A 27460-nucleotide genomic window follows, 5' to 3' on the forward strand; every position below is an offset into this window, starting at 1 on the left:
CCAATTAGAACCGGAACCGCTTAAAGTTCACAGCGGTTGTGAGAATGTCTCAATTACACAGACAGGGAATAGTGCGAACGCCTGACGCGTGTTTCGCAACTGCTTTTTCAAAGACCCTCATAGCTTAAACTTAATTATAAGATTTGGAGTTCTGGTAGTTGTAATAGAGGTAAAAAACGGTAATAGGTGTCAGTTACTTTGGCTGATGATTTGATAGCTTAATTCTATCGCTACCTTAAGTTGAACTTCATCCCGTATATATGCTGATATGCGCTTCTTTCTGTGCTAACCGGGTTGGGAATTAATAGTACATCTCCATCATCCGGGAAGCAGTCATCCTTATATGTTTTTTAGTTGTTTTTAAATGTATGTGTATTCTCACCTCCCCCCCCCCACACACACACACTTTTTTATATATAAATTTTGAGTAAAAGTCAAGTTTTAATTATCCAACTGGTTTCCCCCAGTTCCCCCCGTGATTATGGTTCCAGCTGTCACACCTTATTAGTATTAAGTGTGCCACAATAGTGCTTCTCCCCCCCCCCCCATTATTCTAATTGTGTTATACTTTACAATCACTTTAGGAGAAAAAAAATAATTAAAAAGTTTGGATTTCAGAATAAGATTTGATTTCACAATTACGTATTTGGTGATTTGTACCTGTAATAGGATGTGGGCCTCACTTAAAGGGACACTGAAACCAATTTTTTTTCTTTTGTGATTCAGATAGAGCATGACATTTTAAGCAACTTCCTAATTTACTCCTATTATCACATTTTCTTCATTCTCTCAATATCTTTATTTGAAATGCAAGAATGTAAGTTAAGATGCCGGCCCATTTTTGGTGAACAGCCTGGGCTGTTCTTGCTGATTGGTGGATAAATTCATCCACCAATAAAAAAGTGCTGTCCAGAGTTCTGAATAAAAAAAAGCTTAGATGCATTCTTTTTCAAATAAATATAGCAAGAGAACGAAGAAAAATTGATAATAGGAGTAAATTAGAAAGTTGCTTAAAATTGCATGCTCTATCTGAATCACAAAAGAAACCCTTTACGTAAATGTAAACACACATATTTACATTTACACAAGAAATCTCACAGACTCACATACTCACACACACAGAAAACACATTCATACTCGCACTTACAGACATACACACGTTTGTTCCCACACACAAATGTCATGTACTGTTATTAACTTATTAAAGATTGATAAAGTAACCTCTCTGCAGATAATACAGAGGCAGTTTAATAATGGCTGGAACAGAGAGAGAGCTATCATAAATAAAAGGTCAAATAGACTGTATTTTTAAGGAGACACATGCAACTAAGCAATTCTTAGCTGTCAAATGATATGTTTCTATGTATTAAATCTTCTTTCTATTCTGGTTTTGAACAGAACATTGGGAAGTGCATGAGTCTGCAGGAGTTTATTAATAACCTAGATGGTATGAATAATGGAGGCAATTTCCCTCGGGAACTTCTTAAGGTACTCTGCTTTATCTATTGTCAGAGCGACTGTATGCTGAGTGTGCCACAGATCACTTGGGAGGAGCAGAAAGGAGCAATATAAAGAAATCAGTGGACTTAGAGAATAGAAACGATAAAGACTGGAAGTTAATTCCATTACTTAAATTGACTCCGTATTTCAATGTGGCCGTACTAGAAGCTAAAGTAAAAACTACTATACCAACCATTATAAGATTTTACACACAAACGTGACTTTCGGAAGTTCTCTTACTTGATTAAAAAAAAAGGTCTGGGGTTGTAAGGCCTCAAGTATGATATTGTCCTATGTTGTTTGTGCATTAGGGGGAAAAAAAACTGAATTAATTGAACATGTCAGATACATTTTTTTTTATATTGATTTTTTATTACAAAAATGAATGAATGTCAAATTTGTAAATGATGTTGATTTTTATTGATTTTCAAGGTTATGCAAATCTTATATTTCCAATTCAAGTTTAGCATATTTCACCAGTTATTTTAGTTTTAGTTATTTAGTACAGGACAGACCATACAAGATTAAAAGTCATCCTAGTTGGTAAATATGGCCCAAAAAAGTTGATTTGTTTACACTAAAAGAAATCCAATCATTTGTAATGCTTATCAAACCTTTTACTTTAATATATGAACTGTAAAAGTTAGAGCAATAAAAAGTTCTAGGTGCTAGATACTTTACATATAAACCTTGTTTGTTATCAAATTTCATTTGTCCACGGGTCTGGGAAATGTCTTTATTTTAATAGTAATGTAAGATCTCAGCCTGTAATAATTTACAAATATAATTTATAGCTTATTTTGTGGAAGGTTTAAGGATATTTAGAATAATGTGTGTTTGTGTATATGTGTGTGTATATATATATTTATAAATATATATACGTATATATATATATATATATATATATATATATATATATATATATATATATATATATATATATATATATATATATATATATATATATATATATATATATAAAATTTATTTTTAATTCCTGTTTACTCTCTGCAGGGGCTGTACCATTCTATCCGCAATCAGAAACTGGAATGGGCTTTGTAAGTGAAGTCGTTAAATCCTCTTCTTCCTAATTATATTTTACCTCTCTTTGTGATCTTCTGACCAATCATATGTTCTCCTTATAATTCTGAATACATATTATGATAATTTGTTTATATTTTATACATGGGTTTCAAATCACTAAGGGGTCGATTTATGAAGCAGCGAATGCTGCTTCCGACCCACTCCGCTTCAGTTCTGCCTGAAGCAGAATTTAAGAAGCAGCGATCCTAAGACCGCTGCTCCTTAACTCGTCCGCCACCTCTGAGGTGGCGGACAGCAATCAGTTTGACACCCCCTGCTAGCGGCCGATTGGCCGCGAATCTGCAGGGGGCGGTACTGCACCAGTAGTTCACAAGAACTGCTGGTGCAATGATAAATGCCGACAGCATATGCTGTCGGCATTTATCGATGTGCAGCGGACATGTTACACTACATCGTATCATGTCCGTTCGCACAATAATAAATTGACCCCTAAGAATCAAAAGAACTCACCAGTAAGATAAAACTCTCCATGTTTTATATCTGTGTTAACCTTTAGAACTTTAGGAATCATGGGGTTGATCCAGGATGTAGGGATTGAAAAAAATTTGTATCAGTAAAGCAATCATTTTTATTCATAGCGCAACAAAATAAGCAAATATTGCAGTTTCTTGCCTCTTTATTTCCAAGTTTGTATTTGGTATATACTGTTACTGTGATTTCATTGGACTTTAAATGCTTCTTCTTTTTTTTTTTGGGGGGGGGGGTGTTCCAGTCATAGTTACACCCTTTTTTTCATTTTCTTGAGACGTTTAGAGATTGTATACTGATTTATGTCATCTATTTGTTCTCCTTGCTTTGTTTACTTCAGTGTTTCTTAAAATTCCAATATATTTTATAAACCAATATTCTTAGGAACGACGGGGAGCTGACAAATACTTTGGTTCCCAAGCCAGAAAAACATTCCATCCGGAAGAAAAGCAGCCCCTTTTTGGACATGCCTGCACCTGACATAAATGATCCAATCTACAGAAGAGGAATGCTATCTCGCAAAGTACATGCAGACACTGATGGCAAGAAAAGTAAGTACCTGACTCACATAGTCACTCTAAGTCTTGCAAGAACTTCAGCTGAGTAGTTTTCCGGTGTATTAGTTAACTCACCTGTATGAGTGAAATTTCTTGAGCAAAGTGTTGAATTGTGATAGAGCGCAGAGAACATAAAACATTAACCCCTTAATGACAGCAATGTATCCTGTACGTTGCCTGTTCAGGGACTTTAAAAAGATAGATAACGCCTTTACTACCCATTTCCCAGCTTTGCATAATCAACATTTTTTATGAATATACTGTATTACCTCTAAGATTGCCTGTTTCCAAACCCCTGCAGGCTGCTTCTTATCTCAGTGCTTTTTATTAGCTTTTTAAATTTTGCAGCCAGAGAGTGCTAGTTCATGTGTGCCACATAGATAGCATTGTGCTCACTCTCGTAGATAATGATAATGGTTATACAAGAACTAGCGCTTATTGGCTAAAATGCAAAATTGTAAAAAGCATTGAGATGAGGGGCTGTCTGCAGGAGCTTAGATATACTTAAAAAGTATATTTATATAATATTGTTGGTTATGCAAAACTGTGGAATGAGTTATAAAGGAATTGTAGATCTTTTTAAACAATAATGCTGCACAGGGTGTATTGGCTGTCATTATGGGGTTAGTAAGCAAATAAAGAGTCACTTATATGGCTGCAAATTGACAAATTTGGTTCAGTTGCTAGAGCTCATGGAAAATAGCCATAGCTTGCAACATTGGACCAAAATTATTGCATCAATCATCATAAAATTTAACAGGGAGATAGATTTTATAGTATAGAATTCTCAGCTTTATTTTATGAAAACCATGCAGGAATTTTACCATACTTTCTGATAGTACTGTGCATCATTTAATTGAGTACACAGTCCCATAAGCTTTGGGAAAAAGAGTGTTGCAATGAATGAGCAGAGTGAGTTACACCATTGAATCAGAAAAACTGGCACATGAGTGAATGACCAAGAGTGTCCAGTGTAAATGAACGGAGTTACAGGGGTGAATGGAGACATAAAGATTATGAGTGGAGCACAAATCAGCATTCTCGATCGTGCATTAATTTTGCTAAACAGAGGCTTTTTGCATGCGCTTCGGTGCGCTCTTATTACAAGTTGAAAATAAAAAGTTTTCGCTTGAGCGTAAACCCAACATGCTCAACAAATTATTGTAACCGCATTAACTTCTTCACCCATGGGGTATATTTATCATAGTGCGAGCGGACATGATACGATGTAGTGTATCATGTCTGCTGCACATCGATAAATGCCTGTGAACTGCTGGTGCAATGCCGGCCCCTGCAGATTTGTGGCCGCTAGCAGGGGGTGTCAAGCAAACTGATCGTATTCGATTGGGTTGATTTCTGTCCGCGGCCTTAGAGCAGGCGGACAAGTTATGGATCTTGATAAATCGGCCCCATAGAAGACAATGGAGAGCAAAAACAGCACACAAAAAAAAACTAACACCCATACTCTCGCGCTAACCAAACCATGTATATTCAAGATTGCTAATACTGACATGAATTATTAATATTTCAGATTCCAATGTTCTTCCCATAACAGAATATGTCATTTTCATTCTTAAATACATGTTTCTTTATATATCTGGATATACCTATCAAATCTATCCCTTTCGATATATAGGTATAGATATGTATTTTACATGAACAGTATCGGATATATATATAGAAATATATAATAATAAAAAGTGCATTCATTTCTATGCGAAGGACATAAGAATATAAAATATGCGTCTTGCGCATCGTGTTTAGGTTTTAACAGGATCGGGTTAGCACACATGAAAACCTAGTAATCATAAAATGCGTTATTGAAATATTACATAGAAAATTTAAAAAACTTATAAAAATTATTTAAAGTGATTAAACATACTGTAAAATATATAAATATATTCTATGGATGATTTAGAATATTTTACAGTATGTTTAATATTTTTTAAGACTATCTATACATTTTTATTGATATTTTATATGTAATATTTCAATAATGCGCCTTAAGTTTACCAAGTTTTCATGTGTGCTAACCCGGTCACGTTAAAATCTAAATCAAGGAAACACTGAGGCGTGTTCTAGATATAGGATACAGTTCATGTAAAATACATATCTATACCTATATATAGGAATAGATATAGAGGTATATGTATGTATGTATGTATATATATATATATATATATATATATATATATATAGTGTAATATGTTTTTACAAAAAAAATAACATTATCCTGTGGATTCTTCTTAAAGGGACAGGCTACTCCAAAATGTTTATTGTTTAAAAAGATAGATAACCCCTTTAATACCCATTCCCCAGTTTTGCACAACAAACATTGTTATATTAGTATACTTTACAACCTTTAAACCTCTGCCTGTTTCAAAGCCCCTGCAAATTGCCTTTATCTATGTGCATTTTTATAGCTTTTCACAGCAAGACACTGCTAGTTCATATGTGTTATATAGAAAATATTGTGCTCCTTCCAATAAAGTTATTCATGAGTCAATACTAATTAACTAAAATGCAAGTATGTAAATAACACTGAGATAAGGGGGGAATCTGCAGAGGCTTCGATACAAGGCAATCACAGAGGTAAAAAGTGTATTAAAGTGAATATAAACTTGATCATACTCATTTAAGTCATAGGGGTCAATTTATTAAGCTCCGAAGGCTCGCCAGAAACAGAAGTTATGAAGGAGCAGTCTAAAGACCGCTGCTCCATAACCAGTCCGCCTGCTTTGAGGTGGCGGACAGAAATCGTATTCGATTGATTGACACCCCCTGCTAGCGGCTGATTGGCCGCAAATCTGCAGGGGTGGCATTGCACCAGCAGTTTGCAGGTGCAATGATAAATGCTGACAGCGTATGCTGTCGGCATTTATCGATGTGCGGCGGACATGATACACTACATCGTATCATGTCCATCCACACTATCATAAATAGACCCCAGTGGATAGAATTTAAAAAATGAATGAGACTTTCACTCATCAAATTTGTAGTCTATACTGGCCATCTTAGTTTTTTACCTTTTAATGCTACAACGATAAGCGCTGTTCCTCCGCCCGCCATATTGATCAATTGATTGATATATGACGAATCTGCAATCCACTAATCGTTGTTTCCCCCCGGGCGTGATGGTTGTGCAAAGGGCCCTTACTATGTCACATTCCAATGATCTGCAGAATATGTTCTATGTATTTATAAATAGATATCCCTCATATATATATATATATATATATATATATATATATATATACTGTATATATTAGCAAAAAAAACATCAAATATATATTTATATATAAAATGATATATATATATAAAAATATATATTTTAGCAAAAAAAAACATCAAATATATGTAGAAATATGTATGTATGAATAAATAGAACATATTCTGCTATGTGAAGAACATTGGAATGTGAAATAATCATATTTTCATGTCGGGTTAGCGCACCTGAGAATATGCGTGCAAGTAGGGTGCTAGGTTTTTTCCACTTTTTTTACTCCATTGACTTCCATGGGAGAATACATTAACGTGGTTGCAATATTCTAACTTCGGCTTTTTGCACGCATCGGGTTAGCTTGCAAGAGAAAGCGTTTTTACTTTTTGTAATACGAGCACTACGCAACTCATGCAAAAAGCTTACCTCTAGCAATAAATACCGCTCCACTCCTAATCTGGCCCTTAATGCATTTAATGCCTCTCTGGTTATCTCCCCTCTGTCTTCTGCAGCGCCTTGGGGAAAGCGAAGTTGGAAAGCTTTCTATACAGTATTAAAGGGAATGCTACTGTTTTTTCTCAAGGTAAGACATTTCCTTAAAAAAATATTTCCACAAATTCTTTAGTGAACGGTGAACTTGCCTATGAAAATGCAGAATTTTCACCACTGTACAGCAAAAGCAATGCACATATGATTTATATATCACTTTCTTCTGATTATATTTGCTAATAACTGCTAGACTTTCATAGACACAAAACAACTCTTCTGAATCAAGGAAACAATTAATGCACATTCGGTTGCTTATTTATAATCTCTCCTATTCTAGACATCTACAGTCATGAACTTCCCCAACACAGAATTGCAGTCCCAAACATCTTTGCTACTAGAGACCTTTTCCATGATGTAAAATGGCAATAAATAATTACAACTTTCCTCTATTTTGGGAATCAGGAGTGCAATTTTATTTTTTTGAAACCACATAGGGAGTGCTCCACCATAACTTAGTACACAGAATTAAGGAGGTGTATTTTAATTGCTCAAAATATTATTACTACTGTTTAGATTCTAATATTTATTCAAAGGCACAATACTTGCCAAGATAATATAAGCAGGAGATTTTCATGATGCCACTTTTTTTGCCTCGCGTAACAGTTAACCAGAGCTCAGAAGTCTTGCTAACCCGACGTGTGTTAAATTCGATTTCGCTCAAGTGAATGAGTTTACTTTAATCTCGTAATATGCACACTATTTCTGTCGTGCGCAAAGGGCCGAGAAATACCCCATATTGCTTGCACGCTACAGTTAGCGCGCCACTCGAAATCTAGCCCTGTATATGTATTAGCTCATTTTAACATTACATTTTAGCCAGGTGGTCAGGAGGTATGCCCATAAATGGCAAGATTACAAGTGGTGCACCATGTAGCGCTTTCGCTCACGAATAATCACAGCATTAAAATTATGGTGGAGATAAAAGCATGAGATTAAAATCCTCCATATCGCAAAAGTAAATCAATATAAATTATTGCACAGGCAATTAGGACCACTGTGTGTTAACACAGTATTTTTTTATTTTTATTTTTTTATTGAGGTTTAACATATATTCACAAGTATAATGCAGTACAGACAAGTCCACATAAATGTCCACTCGTAGATCATAGTAAATTGTATATATATATATATAGGACAGTAGGTTTTTGTAGGTGTACAAACGAAAAAGCAATTAGGAAGTAAACAGTAACTGTTATAATAACCATTGACAAGAGTTGTTGTAATGTTACTTAACAGGATTATAGATTAACCTACTTAAGGAACAACCAAGTATAGACTGTACTCAATTCCTCTATTGTCCTCATTTTTGTTTATGGCTTTAGATGAGTGTGTTCCTACTCCTAGAGAGGCTACCCTTGAGCCCCGACACTTTAAAGAGTTACTGTGTAGAGGAGGAGAACAATGTTATCAAGCATAAGGGAATGATCATATCAAGAATATGATAGAGAATACTTTCCCACTTTGATAGAGTTGTTAGATAGAGTGTTTTACATAAATCGTGTAAAATGTGGGAAGAGAGGTAATAGAATATTAGTCATTTTAAACTAAAACCACCATGTAGCTAAACATGCATCATCATAGAATTATTGTCATAAAGTGCCCAAACATATGGTATAGGATTGTATAAGCACGTGGTTCTAATTTCAATATATAAAGAGATGTTTTAATTATTTGCGGTGTTTTGCGAGAGAAACAGTGCATTTAGCCTCTGGACATAATTTGTTTAATCCAGAGTATTTTTAGTTTTTTAGAAGGGGGAGATGGAACAGGGGCCAGCCACCATTTTATCATTTAGAAGAGTACATATATAAATGGTGATAGGTTACCATAGCGAGGGGCTACCAAACTCCAAAAATAGCCCAGTATGGTTACTTTGTAGCTAGTGGGCTTTGCAAAACCTAACCATCTACACACCAATGAATAGTAGGTTGCGGTCAGCCAGGAAGGAACCTCTAGGTAAGTCGTGAGGCTAAGACTGCTTCTGAGTTAATAGGATGTATTGTGGCATAAAAAAAACATAGGTATATATCCTGTCCCCTGGGCATTGGCCGTATACCTGATGACAGGAAAATACTGAAAAGATATGCATAATAGCCAACTGTTATAAGGGGCACAATTCAGTGACCCCTAGTTAACATGGTAGAGCCACATATAGAGGCCGAATTATCAAGTGTCTGTTGGACCTGATCCGACAGTGCGGGTCAGGTCTGACAGACCTCGCTGAATGCGGAGAGCAATACGCTCTCCGTATTCAGCATTGCACCAGCAGCTCACAAGAGCTGCTGGTGCAATGCCGCCCCCTGTAGACTTGTGGCCAATGAGCAGCCAGCAGAGGGGTGTCAATCAAACCGATCATACTCGATCGGGTTGAATTGTGGTGATTCCTGTCCGCCTCATCAGAGCAGGTGGACAGGGTTATGGAGCAGCAGTCTTTAGACCGCTGCTCCATAACTTGTGTTTCTGGCGAGTCTGAAGACTCGCCAGAAACACAGGCCCTCAAGCTCCGTACGGAGCTTGATAAATGGGCCTCATAATATTAAGGAGGTATATAATAGCAGCTTATGATTAACTAGTAGTAGTCGGCCTGGATGTTTCACCATTCTGTCAGAATGAGTTATAAGGTGCGGTAAAGTTAAAGAGGGTACAACAACACAAATTAGGGGCAGTTGTAATGCGGTTACTGATCTGTATAACAAACTTATATTTGCACTCTTAGGCCTAGATTTAGAGTTCGGCGGTAAAAGGGCTGCTAACGCTCCGCAGGCTTTTTTCTGGCCGCACCATAAATTTAACTCTGGTATCGAGAGTTAAAACAAATGCTGCGTTAGGCTCCAAAAAAGGAGCGTAGAGCATTTTTACCGCAAATGCAACTCTCGATACCAGAGCTGCTTACGGACGCGGCCGGCATCAAAAACGTGCTCGTGCACGATTCTCCCATAGGAAACAATGGGGCTGTTTGAGCTGAAAAAAAACCTAACACCTGCAAAAAAGCAGCGTTCAGCTCCTAACGCAGCCCCATTGTTTCCTATGGGGAAACACTTCCTACGTCTGCACCTAACACTCTAACATGTACCCCGAGTCTAAACACCCCTAGCCTTACACTTATTAACCCCCAATCTGCCGTCCCCGCTATCGCTGACCCCTGCATTACACTTTTAACCCCTAATCTGCCGCTCCGTAAAACGCCGCCACCTACGTTATCCCTATGTACCCCTAATCTGCTGCCCTAACATCGCCGACCCCTATGTTATATTTATTAACCCCTAATCTGCCCCCCACAACGTCGCCGACACCTGCCTACACTTATTAACCCCTAATCTGCCGAGCGGACCTGAGCGCTACTATAATAAAGTTATTAACCCCTAATCCGCCTCACTAACCCTATCATAAATAGTATTAACCCCTAATCTGCCCTCCCTAACATCGCCGACACCTACCTTCAATTATTAACCCCTAATCTGCCGACCGGAGCTCACCGCTATTCTAATAAATGTATTAACCCCTAAAGCTAAGTCTAACCCTAACACTAACACCCCCCTAAGTTAAATATAATTTAAATCTAACGAAATAAATTAACTCTTATTAAATAAATTATTCCTATTTAAAGCTAAATACTTACCTGTAAAATACATCCTAATATAGCTACAATATAAATTATAATTATATTATAGCTATTTTAGGATTAATATTTATTTTACAGGCAACTTTGTAATTATTTTAACCAGGTACAATAGCTATTAAATAGTTAAGAACTATTTAATAGTTACCTAGTTAAAATAATTACAAATTTACCTGTAAAATAAATCCTAACCTAAGATATAATTAAACCTAACACTACCCTATCAATAAAATAATTAAATAAACTACCTACAATTACCTACAATTAACCTAACACTACACTATCAATAAATTAATTAAACACAATTCCTACAAATAAATACAATTAAATAAACTAGCTAAAGTACAAAAAATAAAAAAGAACTAAGTTACAGAAAATAAAAAAATATTTACAAACATAAGAAAAATATTACAACAATTTTAAACTAATTACACCTACTCTAAGCCCCCTAATAAAATAACAAAGACCCCCAAAATAAAAAATTCCCTACCCTATTCTAAATTAAAAAAGTTACAAGCTCTTTTACCTTACCAGCCCTGAACAGGGCCCTTTGCGGGGCATGCCCCAAGAATTTCAGCTCTTTTGCCTGTAAAAAAAAACATACAATACCCCCCCCCCCCAACATTACAACCCACCACCCACATACCCCTAATCTAACCCAAACCCCCCTTAAATAAACCTAACACTAATCCCCTGAAGATCTTCCTACCTTGTCTTCACCATCCAGGTATCACCGATCCGTCCTGGCTCCAAGATCTTCATCCAACCCAAGCGGGGGTTGGCGATCCATAATCCGGTGCTCCAAAGTCTTCCTCCTATCCGGCAAGAAGAGGACATCCGGACCGGCAAACATCTTCTCCAAGCGGCATCTTCGATCTTCTTCCATCCGGTGCGGAGCGGGTCCATCTTGAAGCAGGCGACGCGGATCCATCCTCTTCTTCCGATGTCTCCCGACTAATGACGGTTCCTTTAAGGGACGTCATCCAAGATGGCGTCCCTCGAATTCCGATTGGCTGATAGGATTCTATCAGCCAATCGGAATTAAGGTAGGAATTTTCTGATTGGCTGATGGAATCAGCCAATCAGAATCAAGTTCAATCCGATTGGCTGATCCAATCAGCCAATCAGATTGAGCTCGCATTCTATTGGCTGTTCCGATCAGCCAATAGAATGCGATCTCAATCTGATTGGCTGATTGGATCGGCCAATCGGATTGAACTAGATTCTGATTGGCTGATTCCATCAGCCAATCAGAAAATTCCTACCTTAATTCCGATTGGCTGATAGAATCCTATCAGCCAATCGGAATTCGAGGGACGCCATCTTGGATGACGTCCCTTAAAGGAACCGTCATTAGTCGGGAGACATCGGAAGAAGAGGATGGATCCGCGTCGCCTGCTTCAAGATGGACCCGCTCCGCACCGGATGGAAGAAGATCGAAGATGCCGCTTGGAGAAGATGTTTGCCGGTCCGGATGTCCTCTTCTTGCCGGATAGGAGGAAGACTTTGGAGCCTCTTCTGGACCTCTTCAGCACCGGATTATGGATCGCCAACCCCCCCTTGGGTTGGATGAAGATCTTGGAGCCAGGACGGATCGGTGATACCTGGATGGTGAAGACAAGGTAGGAAGATCTTCAGGGGCTTAGTGTTAGATTTATTTAAGGGGGGTTTGGGTTAGATTAGGGGTATGTGGGTGGTGGGTTGTAATGTTGGGGGGGGGGTATTGTATGTTTTTTTTTACAGGCAAAAGAGCTGAAATTCTTGGGGCATGCCCCGCAAAGGGCCCTGTTCAGGGCTGGTAAGGTAAAAGAGCTTGTAACTTTTTTAATTTAGAATAGGGTAGGTAATTTTTTATTTTGGGGGTCTTTGTTATTTTATTAGGGGGCTTAGAGTAGGTGTAATTAGTTTAAAATTGTTGTAATATTTTTCTTATGTTTGTAAATATTTTTTTATTTTCTGTAACTTAGTTCTTTTTTATTTTTTGTACTTTAGATAGTTTATTTAATTGTATTTATTTGTAGGAATTGTGTTTAATTAATTTATTGATAGTGTAGTGTTAGGTTAATTGTAGGTAATTGTAGGTAGTTTATTTAATTATTTTATTGATAGGGTAGTGTTAGGTTTAATTATATCTTAGGTTAGGATTTATTTTACAGGTAAATTTGTAATTATTTTAACTAGGTAACTATTAAATAGTTCTTAACTATTTAATAGCTATTGTACCTGGTTAAAATAAATACAAAGTTGCCTGTAAAATAAATATTAATCCTAAAATAGCTATAATATAATTATAATTTATATTGTAGCTATATTAGGATTTATTTTACAGGTAAGTATTTAGCTTTAAATAGTAATAAGTTATTTAATAAGAGTTAATTTATTTCGTTAGATAAAAATTATATTTAACTTAGGGGGGTGTTAGTGTTAGGGTTAGACTTAGCTTTAGGGGTTAATACATTTATTAGAATAGCGGTGAGCTCCGGTCGGCAGATTAGGGGTTAATAATTGAAGGTAGGTGTCGGCGATGTTAGGGAGGGCAGATTAGGGGTTAATACTATTTATGATAGGGTTAGTGAGGCGGATTAGGGGTTAATAACTTTATTATAGTAGCGCTCAGGTCCGCTCGGCAGATTAGGGGTTAATAAGTGTAGGCAGGTGGAGGAGACGTTGAGGGGGGCAGATTAGGGGTTAATAAATATAATATAGGGGTCGGCGGTGTTAGGGGTAGCAGATTAGGGGTACATAGGGATAACGTAGGTGGCGGCGATTTGCGGTCGGAAGATTAGGGGTTAATTATTTTAAGTAGCTTGCGGCGACGTTGTGGGGGGCAAGTTAGGGGTTAAGAAATATAATATAGGGGTCGGCGGTGTTAGGGGCAGCAGATTAGGGGTACATAAGTATAACGTAGGTGGCGGTCGGCAGATTAGGGGTTAAAAATTTTAATCGAGTGGCGGCGATGTGGGGGGACCTCGGTTTAGGGGTACATAGGTAGTTTATGGGTGTTAGTGTACTTTAGGGTACAGTAGTTAAGAGCTTTATAAACCGGCGTTAGCCAGAAAGCTCTTAACTCCTGCTATTTTCAGGCGGCTGGAATCTTGTCGTTAGAGCTCTAACGCTCACTGCAGAAACGACTCTAAATACCAGCGTTAGAAAGATCCCATTGAAAAGATAGGCTACGCAAATGGCATAGGGGGATCTGCGGTATGGAAAAGTCGCGGCTGAAAAGTGAGCGTTAGACCCTTTAATCACTGACTCCAAATACCAGCGGGCGCCCAAAACCAGCGTTAGGAGCCTCTAACGCTGGTTTTGACGGCTACCGCCGAACTCTAAATCTAGGCCTTAGGGAGTTAGCGTATTTCTCAAACATGAGAAATGTAAACATGTATATATTAAATAAGAACATAAATGAATCTAATAATTTTGTGAGTAGTGACTGTTCTGGGGACATTGTAGTATGATATACTAGGTACAACAAGTCTAAAGTGTAGTTATTTAGCAGTATAAGAAAACGTTGCAAACCAGTGCATTCATTTATTTCAGTTATGCCCAGATAAGCATGTGTCAGGTGCAACTATGAGGGCAATGCAGAGTAACTGGAATCATATGCTTTACTTGTAATAGACGTAAATAGTTATTTCTTAGTGAGCATTCCAATTCCCTGAAGCACATACTAATGTCCTGGTATTGCAGTACTTTCACAAACAACTGTAAACATATTGTCATAATGCTGCTTTACTCATTATCGTTCAATCTTTGAGGAGCTTCAAGTATAACAACACAATTCACATTAGAGGCCCTATTTTGTCCCACACCTGTTTGTAAGGCAATGTGTTCTATTTTTCCATTCTGCTATATAAAACACGTCTTAATGAGATTTGAATAAACAAGCATAACAGACACAGCTGTTTAACCTAGATTGTCGGATGGTTATCAACCTCCATACTAGCTCAAACCTAGACCCCAGACACTTGGTACAGGGTCTATGTGGTTATAGGTGATCCGGAAAGTAGAGAGCCGTGAAGAGTCCCCTGCTCATCTCCATAAGCCATGTGCAGGTTGGCAGCTAGCCCATACCAATTCTAACATGTCCCCGCATAAATGACCACAGACTAGTATCCCCTCAGAAGGCTGGATCTGGAGCGGGAAGTGAGCAGGACCGAGGATGCGACCTCGATGAGTGTCCACAGTCCATTTCCCTGTGCTGACTTGATGATCTGGGGAATCGGAGCGGTTAACGGTTTAGAGGTGCGTAGCTCTATTCGTTCGCTCAACACAGAGTAAATCAAAGCTGTCATATGGTCCGAATATTAGGTGACAGCAGGAGATTGAGTGGGTATGAGTAGGTGCAGTATGTCGGTCTCCACTTCATGCTTGGGTTGAGTCGTTGCAAATGCTCTCTCCAAATGATGGTTATTTACACGAGGAGTTTCAGTCTGTAATATTGTGGGAGGTCCCTCGCTCTCCTTGGTGAACTCCAGCATAGAACCTGCCATATTATCAATGTCTGTGCTCGCTATAGGGTCCATACCATCCACCATTACCCACACTGCATCGACTTCCTTTGTAAACTCGGTGCTCTTTGTAAGTTTTAGGTTAACGAGGCTGTGCTGCATCTTCTCTGCAAAATTGTCAAGCAGTACTAGTACTTGCACATAGAAATCCTCCATATTTTGTTATGTAGTATAGAGTTCCACATGTATCAGGTTGCGTCTGTAAGGCCAACAGTCACTGCTACCTCATGGTCGTTGCGAATGGTTGAGGTCCGAATAAATGTCGTAGTAAGTGTTTAAATTCTCATCAGATGGGTCTCTATATTAGTTGCTCTTCCCAGAATATATAGATTAGAAACTTTTGCTGAGATTTATTATTTATACCCCCAAATCAAATGGTTTATCAGGAGCCCATGAATTGTGTGTCTTGTCTCTTCTGTGGCTGGCTCCGCCCCCCCCCCCTTAACACAGTATTTGAAGCAAAAAGTCTGAGATATTGCATATCTAATTTGCATATCTTACCCAGAATCCTCTCTTGTGCATTGGTAACAATGTATATGGAGTTTTACTGGGTAAAGGCACGCAGGGATACTTGCCTAGATGTGCTAATTTCCCTTGCAATAATTTCTATTGATTTACTTTTGCGATATGGAGGATTTTAATCTCATGCTTTTATCTCCACCATAATTTTAATGAATTTTGATTTTACCTTGGAATGAGCTTTACCTAGCAGTGATAAAAAAAAATAATCTATCTACTACTGATGAGTTCTAATAAGAATGAAACAGCTGTCTAGTAGTGATTTTTGTATTTGCTGCACTTACCCCATTAGGGGACCGCTGTGTGTTAACACAGTTTCTGAAGCAAAAAGCCTGAGATGTTGCATATCTAATTTGCATATCTTACCCAGAATCCTCTTTTGCATTTGTAGAAATGTATATGGAATTTTACTGGGTAAAGGCAAGCGGGGGATACTTGCCTAGATATGCTAATTGCCTGTGCAATAATTTCTATTGATTTACTTTTGTGAAATGGGGGATTTTAATCTCATGCTTTTATCTTCACCATAATTTTAATGAATTTTGTATATACATACATATATACACATATAAACAAAGAGATACATGTATACACATATGTATATATATTTTATAGCCCTTTCCATTCAAATCACTTGTCATATACCTTTCCCTTATAATTATTTTTGTTGTAATATTTATATGATTATTTTTATTAGATAGTATATCTATGATAATTTATTTTAATGTATTTATGTTGTGTTTGGTGCAAATTTTTAATTTGGCCCTTCAGTCACACTAACTCAACTAAATTTGCTCTTGTGCGATCACGTTTACTTTCAGCTTGTAATACGAGTGCAAGTTAGAGTGGGTACAATATTTCAATATTGCGTGCCAACATTAGTGCGCCACTTGTAATCTAGTCCTAAATAGGTCCTGGGGAAAACATTGTTTTTCTCATCCACTCAGTTGAAAATGTCTTAAAAAGTTAGTTGCATTAACCCAACATGCTACCCAATGTAATTACTTTAATATGTTACTGCAATATGCAATATATGTAAATATATAGGGGTAATACTGAGAAAGTACACGCTGAAGATCACAATAAAGGAGGAAAGCATAAACTCTATAAAAAATACTCATGTGATAGCACATCAACAGAATTATGCTACCATTTTGCCATAGATGGAACAACATATATTTCTCTTTGTCACCTCTACATGCAGGATGAGTATAGATTAGACTTCCAGTCCCCAGAAGAGGTCATCAGTGTTCATCACTCTTTGGCTGAAAGAGCCAGTGAATATACCAAGAGACCCCACGTATTCCGCTTGCAGACTGCTGACTGGCGTGTCTTTCTCTTTCAGGCACAGTAAGTAACTTTTAATTTAAAAACAAACACTTGTGACATAACGAGGCTGCAGAATATTAGTATCCAATACAGGATGTGAGGAATATCATATGTACTTATGAGAATGTTTGGTTAACTACAGACAGGATATGATAGGGTGATAGAATATGAGAGGGTGATATGGTCATTATAGAAATAAGACAAGATAGGGTGAATATGGGAGGCAAATAGAATAAGACAAGAAGAGAGGTCATAAGCCATCTTTCTGGGGCCTTATGTCAAAGATATATTACAAAACACATTGGTTTCTTATTTATGTTACTGCCACTCATCTAAATTTTTGAGTCCACTGCTATGAAACTGACTTAAAAGATTGGGGAAAAACACAAAAAGGAGTGCCTCATATTTCTGAAATCTACTATGTCCACAAAATATCTGCTCACAGGTGTGAAGCACCCGCCGGTGTTATAAATGCTTTATAACAAAGTTATCAGTCTCCCTGCAAACTTGTGCAGTGGTATTATAATTCTCCAACAGTCATTCGCTTCCTTTCAGGACATTCACTGCATGTGTGTCACGGGTGGGTGTGCCAAAGGTACAGCGTGGCTTTTCTGTGTTACTTTAGGGATGGGTCATGTTATTAGGCTTTAATTCAATAAACTAAAGAGTGTTGATTGTCAGCTCCATAATCGCTTCTGCAGAACAGCAAAAGTTAAGCTGTTAATATGAAAGACAAGTTGGTCTAGCTTTCAGCTAATGTCCCTTATTAAACTTTATTCATAGCCATGAACCATAGTTTAATAGCACGTGTGGAAAGCTGGCAGTAAATACATGTGCATGACTACATGTGATGAAAGTTTTAAATATTAAAAGTTATGGAAAGCTCAGTGTATATATTATAAGCTGATGTGATGCTCAGATAATATAAAGTAAGACAATGTTCTACATGTGTATTTTTATGATAATACTTTGTAACTTTCTCAGGACAGCAGAAGAAATGAATTCTTGGATTGTTCACATTAACCTGGTGGCTGCTATGTTTTCCTCGCCACCTTTCCCAGCTGCTATTGGATCTCAGAAGAGATTTGTACGCCCTATACTCCCTTTTACTAAGTGCAAGCTTGGCCTGGTAAGTCTATGTAAAAAATGTTTACAGTGCTAGTTGTATAGAACTAAATGACCCTCTTGATACAAAGAGGCCACATAATGAAATATCTATCAACAAATGAATAATATATGCAATTGTGTCTAGACGTAACAGCATATGAGAAAAGATATGAGAATGGCTATAACATGGTTATATAAATGAGACAGTGGCAGTGTTAATGGATTGTTCCTTGAAATGTTTGTGCATAACCAATTGTAGAAGTTTAATCTTTCCAGCTTAAAGGGACAGTCTACTCCAAAAATGTGTTTGTTTAAAAAGAAAGTTAACACCTTTATTATCCAATCCCCAGCTTTGCATAACCAATATTGCTATATTAATATACTTTAAAATGACTAAAACTCTAAGTGCTAGATTACAAGTGGAGTGCTAATTTATCGCGCACCTGTAAATGGGCAAATTAAGGTGGCTGGTTATTAGCTCACCGAAAATTAACCATGGATCAGATCTCTGGTTAATTTTAAAAATGTGCACCAATTGCCCCCAAAATTAAGTGGTGTTCTTTAAAAAAATATATATATATATATATATATATAGTAGCATCTTTATTTATTGCACAAAGCAGTTATAAGGGGTTAAAGTGAGGTGAAGGGTGCCTTTACATTGTGGTCTATGGGGACTTTGTTAAAACTGTTAATATATATGTAAATGCATATATTTATGTGTTAATATGTGTATATACACATATAAACACATACAAATATATGTATATATTCATATACATATATATTTTAAATTTGCTGCCCATCGCTGAGCGACTTCCCCCCTTCGCTGGGCCATGTATGATGGCATCAGAACGAGGCTCACATTGGAGCCTATGGAAGCACGCAAAGCATCCATGTGATGCGGCATTCGCATTACGGGTCACGTCTAATGCCAGCCCACAATTGCGTGCGCTGGTATTACGAGTGAAGCGCAAATATTGTGCTAGCAAAAATGCAATTTTTAGCTCCACTCCTAATCTGGTCCTAAATATCTGCCTGTTTCTAAGCGCTTCCAGGCAGCCTTTATCTCAGTGCATTTTATAAGCTTTTCACAGCAAGAGAAGGCTAGTTAATATGTACCATATAGATAACACTGTACTCACTTACGAATGAGTAAACACTGATTGGCTAAAATGCAAGTCTGTAAACTGCACTAAGATAAGGGGATATTCTGCAGAGGCTTATATTAATACACTTTTTACCTCTGTGATTACCTTGTATCTAACAGTGTTGGTTATGCAAAACTGGGGAATGGGTAATAAATGGATTATCTATCTTTTTAAACAATAAATATTTTCAAGTAGACTGTCCCTTTAACAACAAAGGGATCACATTGCTGGTGCTTATATCACTTGCTCTATTTTTGATGAATGGTAGTATTTTCATCAGCTATTTTAGCAATTATTTTTTTGTAGAAAATTGTCCATTTTAGTGCAGTACCTGATTTGATTTTTGTATGTAGGAGGAAATTTGAATGATTTTCACTTCATATGGGTTTTAAAAACAAAACAAAAAAACGTATCTCACTTATGAAGAAGTTTCCATCCCAACAAAAATGTATTATTTGTCATGCAAGTAATGTAGCAACTTGTGGTTTTATAATACACCATGGAAAATATAAATTATATAAATGTATATATTTATGACTATTGTATTCATATATTTTTTTTGTATTTCATGAAAAATGTCATGGAAAAAATATATCACCAGTATAAAAGTACCAGGATTGTCCTGTGTTGTAGAGCTGTGTTACCTGATTTAATACAACCTATTTGGGCGTATATTTCAAGTGGAGTGCAAAAATATTAGCATTATTGTACCCTATTGTGCTTAAAGTCACAACAACTTTTCAATTTACTTTTATCAAATGTGCTTTGTTAGTGAGCACCCTTTGTTGAAGAATACATCTAGGTAGGCTGATAGGAGTTTAGGAATATGCATGTCTTTAGCAGTCTGCTACATTGTATTACACTGCAATAAACAATGATGCAGACACAGCACATGAAAGCTCCTGAGCTCACCTACTATTATTTTTTAATAAACGATACCAAAAGAACTAAGCAAAATTGATCATAGAAGTAAATTGGAAAGTTGTTTCAAATTCCATTTTCTTATGCAGTCAATTTAAGTTTAATTTTGACTTTACTGTCTTTAGGTTACATCAGTAGCGCTCATATTACAAGTTCAAAGTAGTCTAGTAGTGCTTGAGCGAAACCCTAGAGCACGCTAACATCTTGATGTCCGATAGTGAGGGAGCTCTAAATCCCTCACATGTTAGACTTCTATGGGGCGCGTTTTAAAACTAATACTGTGTTTGTGTAAATGACGGCTGTTATGTTTTGTAAAGGAAGAGCAGCTGCAGTCACATGAATCCTTGATGGATGCATTTACAGATGATCTTACAGAGCACCAGCGCAATCTACCAGACCAGAGTAGCAAAGCACGAGACTGGGAGGATTATCATCTGAGAGAAGAATACCTGCGATATGAGGTGAGGAGCAGGCCAGACAAGAAGCTGATTACAGAAAGATTAAACCTAAAATGGTCTAGAAAAGCATTTAGCTGACAGGTATGAGCGTGAGTGATTGAGATGGATGGAACTGTAGTGTAACAAAATATGTGGATGAGAATGCAGAGTGAAAGGGAGATGCAGAGCAGGATGTGGGTGCAGTGATGCAAGTGAGCATGAGGAGGAAGTAAAGTGAGTATATATTAGTGATGGCAGGAAACAGGTGTAAGGACATAAGTGTGTATAAAACTGCATTTAAGTTGTTCCCTGAAACGTCACTAATAAATACACAGGTGAAGGGTTAGTGCTGGGTCCATTGTATTTATTTGAGATAATATCCACCCAAGCACCTGCAAGTTGTTTGGAGTGAGAGTGCACTTATCTGAATCTATATATCTATCTATCTATCTATCTATCTATCTATCTATCTATATATATATATATATATATATATATATATACACACACTGTATGTGTGTGTATAAAATGCAGCCTATTACTACATTGAAAAAGAACTACATACAAAATAAATGTTTTATAAGCATTTAAAACAGTCATTTTGTTTTTGCAGACAAGGGACACAGTCCTTGAAAAGCCTTTTTAGTGTTAATTAGCTCAACTCATTTGTTGTGGCCAGTTAGAGAGAAATATAAATTAGCTTCTGCACTGATTAAGCAATCACTGTGCAGCATTTAGCAGGATTGAAGTCAATGGCAACAGAGCTTGTTTGTGTGTCCTTCAGCCTTGAGATAATGTTACAGATATAAATCTATATATTTATTTTTGTTTTTTAGAAATCCAGATATGAAACCTACGTGAAGCTTTTGGCCTTATGCATACAAAATGGCAGTGAAGATATCAGTAGTTGGGAGTCTCTGCTAACTGAGCCCGATGGGTCAGAACAGGAAGGCTGTGGATTAAAAAGGTCTCACTCCAGCCCTTCACTTAACCCAGAGAGTTCCCCTGTGGTAATTAAGGTTAAGCGCAATATCTCAGAGCGTCGCACTTATCGCAGGATTATACCCAAGCGCAATAAATACCTTGCATGACGACAATTTTTACTCCCAGACTTTCACCCTCTCTTTTGGACACTTGAGGGCTTTACACTGTCACTGCGCACAAGGTTGTGTGGATTTTGGAGTTTATCTGGTTCTTTATAAATAAAGATATCAGCCTCGAAAGAATAGAGAAGGAATCAAAGGATACAAAAAAGAGAAAGGCCTTGAAAAAAAAATGGAAGAGGTACGAGTGTCAACTTCCAAACAAATGGAATTTGAATATTTTTATTTTAAGTACAAAGAAATTGTGTTACATGATTCTGTAACTGGCATGTTCCCGTTTTCCCATATATTTTTTCCCCGAAGAATAATGGGTTGTTTCACTAGACTGAATAATTCTACTCAAGTATTAGTGCATAGCTATCTACATATTATTTGTAGAACTTTTAAAATGTTTATATTTAATGAAACCTTGTCAAACTATTTAAGCTTAAGCTATATTATATTGACTTGCAAAAAATAATGTCGTTATTAGCATAAGTTTGGTTATAACTTGACTATTGTCTACAGTATACTCTTGCTCATTTAGCAGTGGTATCTCTTGTCTCAAACACATGGTGGCGCCCTTTCAATGTGTCAGAGTGGACAAGTCAAAAGGAAAGTAATATTATTACAAATGTTTATAAATACCAACTGTTTTCATCATTTTCAGCAATTTAACATTGTTGACCATTTTAATTGTAATTTTTCTGTTGAATGCAGCTTTGGTCATAGTGGTTTTTGCCATATTTTTGAACTTTGCACTTGCCATCAAGCTTTGGGTTTTTAATTTATTGAAGTTCACCTTAAAGTTTTATTTTAGATTTTAATGCCTTTAATACATTCATTAGTAAATTAATTACCAAACCTTAATTACACATAACCAAGTTTTTTCTTGTAAAATACAAACGGTAGTTACTATATTAAAGGCAAAGAAAAATAAAGTGCTCTCATTTGCTGGAGAATGTTATTTTTGCTCTAATATTCCTTTCATACTATGTTTAAAGCCAGCGTCCCACTCAGAAGAACTACAACACATCGCAGGCCCTGAACAGTAGATGGCTGGTGTTCCAATTAAGAGCAGCATAAATATGTAGTTCACAATCACTCGCTCTGTGATGCAGCTTCAAGTTAGAATTTAGCTATGCATTTAACGTCTTTGCAAAACCTAAACATATTCGCCTAGATTACGAGTGGCGCGCAAACTGCAGGGCAAGTGCGGTATGTTTTTTTGTTAGGCCCCCTCAAGCGTCTTCAGCCTCTCTAGCCTCACCAGTCCTTTAATAACATAAACAAAAAACGATACTGCACTTGCGCAGCAGTTTGCACGCCACTCGTAATCTAGTCGATTGTTAGAATTGGACACTAGTGTTTAATACTCTAGGGCAGTGATTTGCAACCTTTTTTTTGCCGTGGCACACTTTTTTACATAAAAAAATCCTGTGGCACACCACCATCCCAAAATTTTACAAAATCACACATTGTAGCCTAATACAGGATATATATACAGTATACAGTATATATATATATATATATATATATACATACACACACACACACACACACATATATATATATACACACACACACACACTGTGCTGTCATGCCATGCCTCCTACAAACTATACATGACATATTGACATTCATTCACAAACAATAATAATGACTGTCTGTGAATGAATGTCAATATCATGGTTGTAAATGATGCCTGATGAGCCTGTCACATACCTCCCTATATTTCAAAATTTGAAAGAGGGACACCGCCGCACTGATGTCAGTCTGCCGCGGCACACCTGAGGATCTCTCACGGCACACTGGTTGAAAACACTGCTCTAGGGAATGACTGCACTTTCATTTTCCATTAGACTGTGCCTTTAAGTGTCTGATGTTGAGTAAAAAACTATTTAACAAAAGACTACATCACTTTAGAGGGATATAACTTTTTTAAGCAGCTTCAGAATAAAATTACTAAAAATTGAGGTCTGCACATTCTGTTTGTGATACTGATCTTGGACCCTTGTCTGTAAATCAGTTTGTACAGCATACAAATACAGATTCAAGATTTGCAGCAGGTGTGTGCTAAGGTGCTGATCTTGGAGTTTTCAAATGTTTCATTCCTTTTGTATACTTATGAGTTTGTAACTAACAGAACAGAACAATTACCCTGTATGTGTCTATATTCATATTTACAACAGCACAGATACATCAATGAATAACGCTACCAAGCAATTGTCATCTGTGAAAGCCAAATCACATAGATTTAAGTAGTGTATTCATTTTTTTTTCATTAAAGGGACACTGAACCCAAATTTTTTCTATTGTGATACAGATAAATCATGCAATTTTAAGTAACTTTCTAATTTACTCCTATTATCAATTTTTCTTCGTTCACTTGCTATCTTTATTTGAAAAAGAAGGCATCTAAGCTTCTTTTTTTGGTTCAGTATTCTGGACAGCACTTTTTTATTGGTGGATGAATTTATCCACCAATCAGCAAGAATAACCCAGGTTATTAACCAAATATGGGCCGGCATCTAAACTTACATTCTTGCCTTTCAAATTAAGATACCAAGAGAATGAAAAAAAATTGATAATAGGAGTAAATTAGAAAGTTGATTAAAATTGCATGCTCTATCTGAATCACAAAAGAAAAAAATTGGGTTCAGTGTCCCTTTAAAGGGTAGTGCTAACATTTTATCAATTGGTCCCTTGAGTGAAAACAATTCCAAAATGGCCTCTCATGCAAAAAGGTTGCCTACCCTCCTGTTCTATATTCTATTCTGAAAATGCTTACTTTTTTTTTAATGGTTAATAGTGTATGAACTACATCTTTTTTTATTTTGCATTTTTTTACTTTTTTTGTGTAAAGTAAATTCTCTCACGTGGCACACCAGAGACATGATTTAATATCAGTAGTGTGTAAAGTAAATTCTCTCACGTGGCACACCAGAGACATGATTTAATATCAGTAGTGTGTAAAGTAAATTATCTCACGTGGCACACCAGAGACATGATTTAATATCAGTAGTGTGTAAAGTAAATTATCTCACGTGGCACACCAGAGACATGATTTAATATCAGTAGAGTGTAAAGTAAATTCTCTCACGTGGCACACCAGAGACATGATTTAATATCAGTAGTGTGTAAAGTAAATTATCTCACGTGGCACACCAGAGACATGATTTAATATCAGTAGTGTGTAAAGTAAATTATCTCACGTGGCACACCAGAGACATGATTTAATATCAGTAGTGGATTGGTTTGTACACACAGCTAATGAAATGCTTATAATGCCGTATTTTTCAGTATGTTTCAGGTGTACATTTGAAGTAAAAGTAGAAAGTAAGAGAAAATTTCCATTCACCAAAGGACATATATGATTGGCTTTTCATTGTATAATATTTAGTTGCCTTTTTAAAGATCAGTGTAAGTTTTAAAAGAATTTAACTGGATCAGAACAAAAAAGGCTGAGCATTTGTATGAGCAGTATTTATTTGCTGAAATGCTGCCACCTTTTTGTCATTTTTTAGCTGAGTATCGCTGGCTTATTTAGCAAAGTTTAGGCTTTTCAAAACCCCATGTGTACAGATAGAGATTTATTGAAAAAATAGATTATTTTTGAAAAATAATTGTAGTCTTGTTGAAGCACAAATGTTCTTTATGGTTTAGATATGTAGTACACATAGCAAATGATATGACAACACTTTGATGTATCAGCCAGTAAAGCTCACTGAGTTGTGTGAGCTAGCACCTTGTATGCCTCCTGAAGCTGTTCTTATTGAATTCAGTAAGAAAGCGGCTGTACCTGCTGCAATTCCTGTAAGCTGCAAAATATTGTGTGTCAACTGGCTCTACTAAAACTGTTGTATGTTTGAATACAGTGCATTTAAAGGGACAGTCTACACCTTAGTTATTCTAAAGTCTTACTTTAGATTAAGCTGCAAATATCCTCCTGAGCCCTTTCTATATCATGCAGCAGGAACAGTAAAAAAGTAATTTTAAAATGACTTTTGTTTCTGGTTGCTTTGAAATGGCTGCCAAGCTCTGCCCACTGATGACGTCATTCAAAGACTCACTAATTGTACTCAACAGACTGTCAGACTGAGTGCATAGATGCAGCCCAGATCGTGATGTCATTAGGGGGCAGAAACAAAAGTCATTTTTAAATAACTTTTTCACCTGTTACTGCTGCATGATATAGAAAGGGAGCAGGGGGTATTTAACTACTAAGTTGTAGACTGTCCCTTTAAGTCTAGATTCTCAAATATTCTCTAGAATCATTGGATATTGGCTATTACTTTAAAACAATCCCTGAGGGGCCTCGTAGTACTGACAAAGCATCTAATAGAATCTCCCCAGACCAGAGAGCTTTAGGGGCAGTTTATTTCAAATCAGTATTTCAAGCATAGAGGTGGTAAATCCCTGCAGTGAAAAAGGACTTAGGGCCGATTCTCAAAAACTCTGACATATAGTTATATTATAGTGCAGGCTTCACAGGGACAGAATTCACTTAATTATCTTAGAAAAGGGACCAAACCTGGAAGTCCCAGAGAGATAAGAGGTGACCCCCTTGAAAGTAATGAGGCTCTCTGGGATAGAGAATTCCACAGGGTAAAGTGAGGTTAACATGGAGCACTTAGCACTGACATAAATTCTAAGTTTGATGCAAATACAAATTAAAATTAGTGATGCACCGAAATGAAAACTCTAAACCGAAACTGAAAATTCAGAATGCCCTTGGCCAAAAACCGAAAATGACTTTTTTTAAACAAATTATTTCAAATGCCTATATAAAGTCTACTGTAAACATGTTTTCTTAAGTCTCCCTAAGTGTGATGCGGGAATCCAGAAGTGGACCCGTTGCTCAGTGTGCCTAGAGGGATATGGCTGCACCTCACTGACGAGGCCCACAATAGGCCGAAACGTACGTCTGGGGTTTTGTTGTTTCTCTCGATCAGAGAGGGATTGCCTGGTATTTCGGGGCTGGACTGTACTGTAAAGTCAGGATCAGACTGATATGCTTCAGGAAAGTTCTTCTCTGTGAAAGGCACATGTTGAGCAAAAAGACGCTGCTCCTTGGGTAGTAACTAGCCATATAACAAGCTATTAAGCTATTGTTTGTTTCCAGGTTGAGCACTTCTCTCTTTTTATTTATGTTTTCTTAAGCAACTGTTTTAAAATATATATTTTAGTTTTTTTCATAATTAGACTATTTAATGAATGAATCTGAACTGAAAAACTGCAAGCCAATAAAATAAAATAACCACACTTTTATTAAAAGTAACAGACTAAAATTGGACAAAAAATATCTTAAACAATAATATGCTACACAATAATTTTACCAAGAAAAAACTAGGCAAAAAAAAAAACGAAACTGAATGCCATTTTC

The 27460-nt window shown here is 36.8% G+C and overlaps 1 protein-coding gene across 3 annotated transcripts in view; it reads left to right on the plus strand.

Moving 5' to 3' along the window:
- The window catches only part of LOC128663458 (PH and SEC7 domain-containing protein 4), a 139436-nt gene extending 116400 nt beyond the window's left edge, over positions 1-23036 (plus strand). For all 3 annotated transcript variants that reach the window (XM_053717793.1, XM_053717795.1, XM_053717794.1), the window contains exons 9-16: positions 1399-1488; positions 2515-2558; positions 3457-3623; positions 7362-7432; positions 17252-17397; positions 18361-18505; positions 20873-21016; positions 21829-23036. In XM_053717793.1, coding sequence (XP_053573768.1) covers positions 1399-1488; positions 2515-2558; positions 3457-3623; positions 7362-7432; positions 17252-17397; positions 18361-18505; positions 20873-21016; positions 21829-22083 — 1062 coding nt within the window. In that variant the 3' untranslated portion in view covers positions 22084-23036. The remainder of the gene's footprint in view (positions 1-1398; positions 1489-2514; positions 2559-3456; positions 3624-7361; positions 7433-17251; positions 17398-18360; positions 18506-20872; positions 21017-21828) is intronic.
- Positions 23037-27460: the final 4424 nt, after the last annotated feature.

This window comes from Bombina bombina, chromosome 6 (assembly GCF_027579735.1).
Source record: "Bombina bombina isolate aBomBom1 chromosome 6, aBomBom1.pri, whole genome shotgun sequence".
Taxonomy (NCBI): domain Eukaryota; kingdom Metazoa; phylum Chordata; class Amphibia; order Anura; family Bombinatoridae; genus Bombina; species Bombina bombina.